Source organism: Marmota monax, unplaced genomic scaffold (genome assembly GCF_021218885.2).
Source record: "Marmota monax isolate L192 unplaced genomic scaffold, Marmota_monax_Labrador192_F-V1.1 WCK01_AAM20220418_F8-fsc00020, whole genome shotgun sequence".
NCBI lineage: Eukaryota > Metazoa > Chordata > Mammalia > Rodentia > Sciuridae > Marmota > Marmota monax.
This window is the reverse complement of record NW_026692912.1, coordinates 14,752,877-14,756,173: the sequence shown is the minus strand read 5'-3', so window position 1 is coordinate 14,756,173 and position 3,297 is coordinate 14,752,877. Positions and strand designations below refer to the sequence as shown.

Genomic DNA, 3,297 nt, shown 5'->3' with positions numbered 1-3,297 from the left:
TTAAAAAATGAAAAAGACTGGAGGGGTGGGGTTGTAGCTCAGTGACACAATGCTCACCTCACACATGTGAGGCACTGGGTTTGATTCTCAACACCACATAAAAATAAAGGTATTTTGTACATTTACAACTAAATTAAAAAAAAAAAGACTGGAAATATAGCTCAGAATTATAGCACCCCTGGGCCCAATCCTAGTATTGCTAAATATATAAATTAAAGAATCTCTAAAATAGTAAGAGAGGGAACTTTGAAGGATTTGTTATTACAGATTATAATAACCATTATTAATAACTAGTAAGGGTTGCCAAACCTACCCTGTCTAGATCTATATTAGTAATTAAAGCTTGCAATCCCCAATATCAAAATGACTTTGTATTCAATTCCTTCCAAAATATATGTCTTAATTTGCTTTAATAGTTTAATACTCTCCTCCATTCAAATTATTTATTAGTACTGCTGTTTCTTCCATCATTTTGTTATCATTAGAAGTAAACCTTGGGGTTGGGGATATAGCTCAGTTGGCAGAGTGCTTGCATAGCATGCACAAGGCCCTGAGTTCAATCCCCAGCACCATTAAAAAAAAAAAAAAAGTAAACCTCATGTTTTTCTACCTTTTTGGACTAACTTCATTTTCTTCCAGGTTGCATATATGGGTCTAAAACATTAGGGAAAAGATGAAAAGGGAGTATTCTAGATCTTCCAAGAAAAGAAGAGAGAAAAAAAGAAAAAGGACAATGAAGAAAAAAACAAGAATACATAAGGAGACATTGGTACTGTTCGCTTGAGAAAATAATCACAGAAATGTTCAGATGCTGGACTTCCTAAAATTAAGATGTAGTTAGAGCTTGAAGAAAATAACCCTTGAGCTCAAAAGGCAGTATGGGAGAACAACCAAAGCACAGACTCTGAAGCTAGACTGGCTGGATCTCAAATACTGACTTTGACATTTATTAGCTGTTTGGTACTAAGCAAATTATTCAATTAATCTGAACCCATCTTTCCTCATATGAAAATAATGATAATAACAGCATTTAATAATAATAACAGGACATTGAAAGGATTCACTGTTATATAAGCACTTAAACATGGTGCGTGGCATTCAGTAAGTGCTCCATAACCTCTAGCTATTACCACGTAGACAACTTCTACTCTCATTAAAAAAAAAAAAAGTGACATTGCTTGATTTGTTCTCTGTTTCACAGAAAACGTTCTGATGTTATAACAATAACTGACTGGCATGCTCCAATCATATGGCAAGAAACTTACAATAGACAGGTCCTGGAAAAATATTACAAAAGGCTGAACATTACCATAGGCTTGGCTACACTTGCTACTAGAAAGTAGGTGATACTAATATTTGTCGTTTTTATTTTGGAAAAATATGGATGAACATGCATGGTCTTTCTATATGCACAGAACTACTCATGATTAACCCTGATCATTATTTCTGGCTGTCTGTCTAACTGTATAGTGGTTATTTTCTCAAGCCTAATTGAGTCCTTAATGCTACTTCTAAATCTTTTCATTAATATCCATTTAACTCTCTTTCTTCACAATAAACTTTATGGCTTTTCTCATGTTCCCATTCTTTTTAAAAAAAAAAATTATTTATTTATTTCTTCTAATTTGTTATATATGACAGCAGAATGCATTTAAATTCATAGTACACATATAGAACATAATTTTTCATGTCTCTTATTGTACATAAAGTAGAGCCACACCATTCGTGTCTTCATACATATACTTGAGGTCTTTTTCACTAACAAATATAGTTGAAGTTGTAGACCCAGCCTCTTTACCCTTACCTTTGTTACCATCCTTGATGCAAACGTTAGCATGCTAAGTGACATATATTCTCCTGATGAATTGTAGCAAAACAATCCCTTTTTTCATGTTTCATAGATTTACAAATCTATACCTGGAACAGTTCCTAGAATCTGCTAATAAGCACTTTATGGTTGGCTACAATGTTATCTTCTACATCTTCACTGATAACACCAAAAGAATACCTCTAGTGGAGTTAGATACTTTCAGAACGTATAAAATATTGCTTCTAATTGAAGAAGGATCATTGGCAGACAGTGACTTCATATACATGAAGACTTTGAGTGTGTATCTCATAGACAGCATCCAGCGTGAAGTCAACTTTTTCTTCCTTATGACTATAAACCAGATCTTTAAGAGTGACTTTGGAGTAGAATCTCTGGGCAAATCAGTAGCTCAACTCCATGCATGGTGGTATTTTAAAAATACTAGAGAGTATCCTTATGAGAGAAGAACTAAATCAACAGCTTTCATTCCCTTTGGACAAGGAGATTTCTATTACCATCGTGCTATTTTTGGTGGAACACCACGTATGATTTTAAACTTCATTAGACAATATCTAAAAGGATTTGTGCAAGACACCACAAAAGAACTTAACTGCATGTATGAAAGCTACCTAAACAAATATTTTTTTTGTCAATAAACCCACTAAACTGTTATCACCAGAATACAATTGGGATCCAAAATTTAAAACTCCTCCACAAATAAAACATGTTAAAATAGTATGGCAGTCAGAAATGACTTGATAGTTATATTAGGCTTCTGGATTAATAAAGGAATCACAACAATTCCTCAACTATATAACTTGTGAAATTTTTGAGTTTTTCAGAAACTCAGAAAAATGTACAACCTTCCAAAATAAATTACTTTTCTCCTTCCAATTTTGCATTGTTTAATTCTACCTGGTTGGATAAAGAATAAACAGAAGATATTTTCATGTGAAATTATTATTTATATAATGTTATTATATGTGTATTACAAATAATGTGGAAATACCTTTGGAGGTATACAGTGATTTTTATGAAGAAACATAGGCCCTAGTTCAGGAGGAAATTATACATATTTATATATATACAACATCAAAATAAATGTGTAAGGAAAAAATTATTATTCAAAAACTTGTACATCAGATATTTACGATATTTTTCAGCATTGTGATATACATTGCTTGTGATTAATAACCTCAATCAGTATTCAATCAGTCTAACATCTGACTGAATTTAGGCAAATTAAAGATATTTTTCTAGGATGGATTTGGTGGCAAACACCTGTAATCCTAGCTACTCCAGAGGCTAGGGTAGGAAGATTGCAAGTTTAAGGCCAGTCTGGACAACTTAACAAGATTCTGTCTCAAAATAAAAAAAATAAAATAAAAAGAATGGGAGCTGTAGCCCAGTGTTAGAGCACCCCTGGATCCAATCCCCTGTACCAGAAAAAGGAAAGAGCAAACAAAAACCGATATCCTTCCAAATAA

General features: G+C 32.9%; 1 protein-coding gene across 1 annotated transcript; it reads left to right on the top strand.

The window, feature by feature from the left end:
• The first annotated feature begins 1,084 nt into the window (after positions 1–1,084).
• Positions 1,085–2,569, top strand: LOC124097313 (N-acetyllactosaminide alpha-1,3-galactosyltransferase-like 1). The gene is given in 4 exon segments (XM_046451755.1): positions 1,085–1,101; positions 1,202–1,339; positions 1,902–2,451; positions 2,453–2,569. Coding segments are annotated over 4 exon segments (822 nt in total).
• The last annotated feature ends 728 nt before the right edge of the window (positions 2,570–3,297 follow it).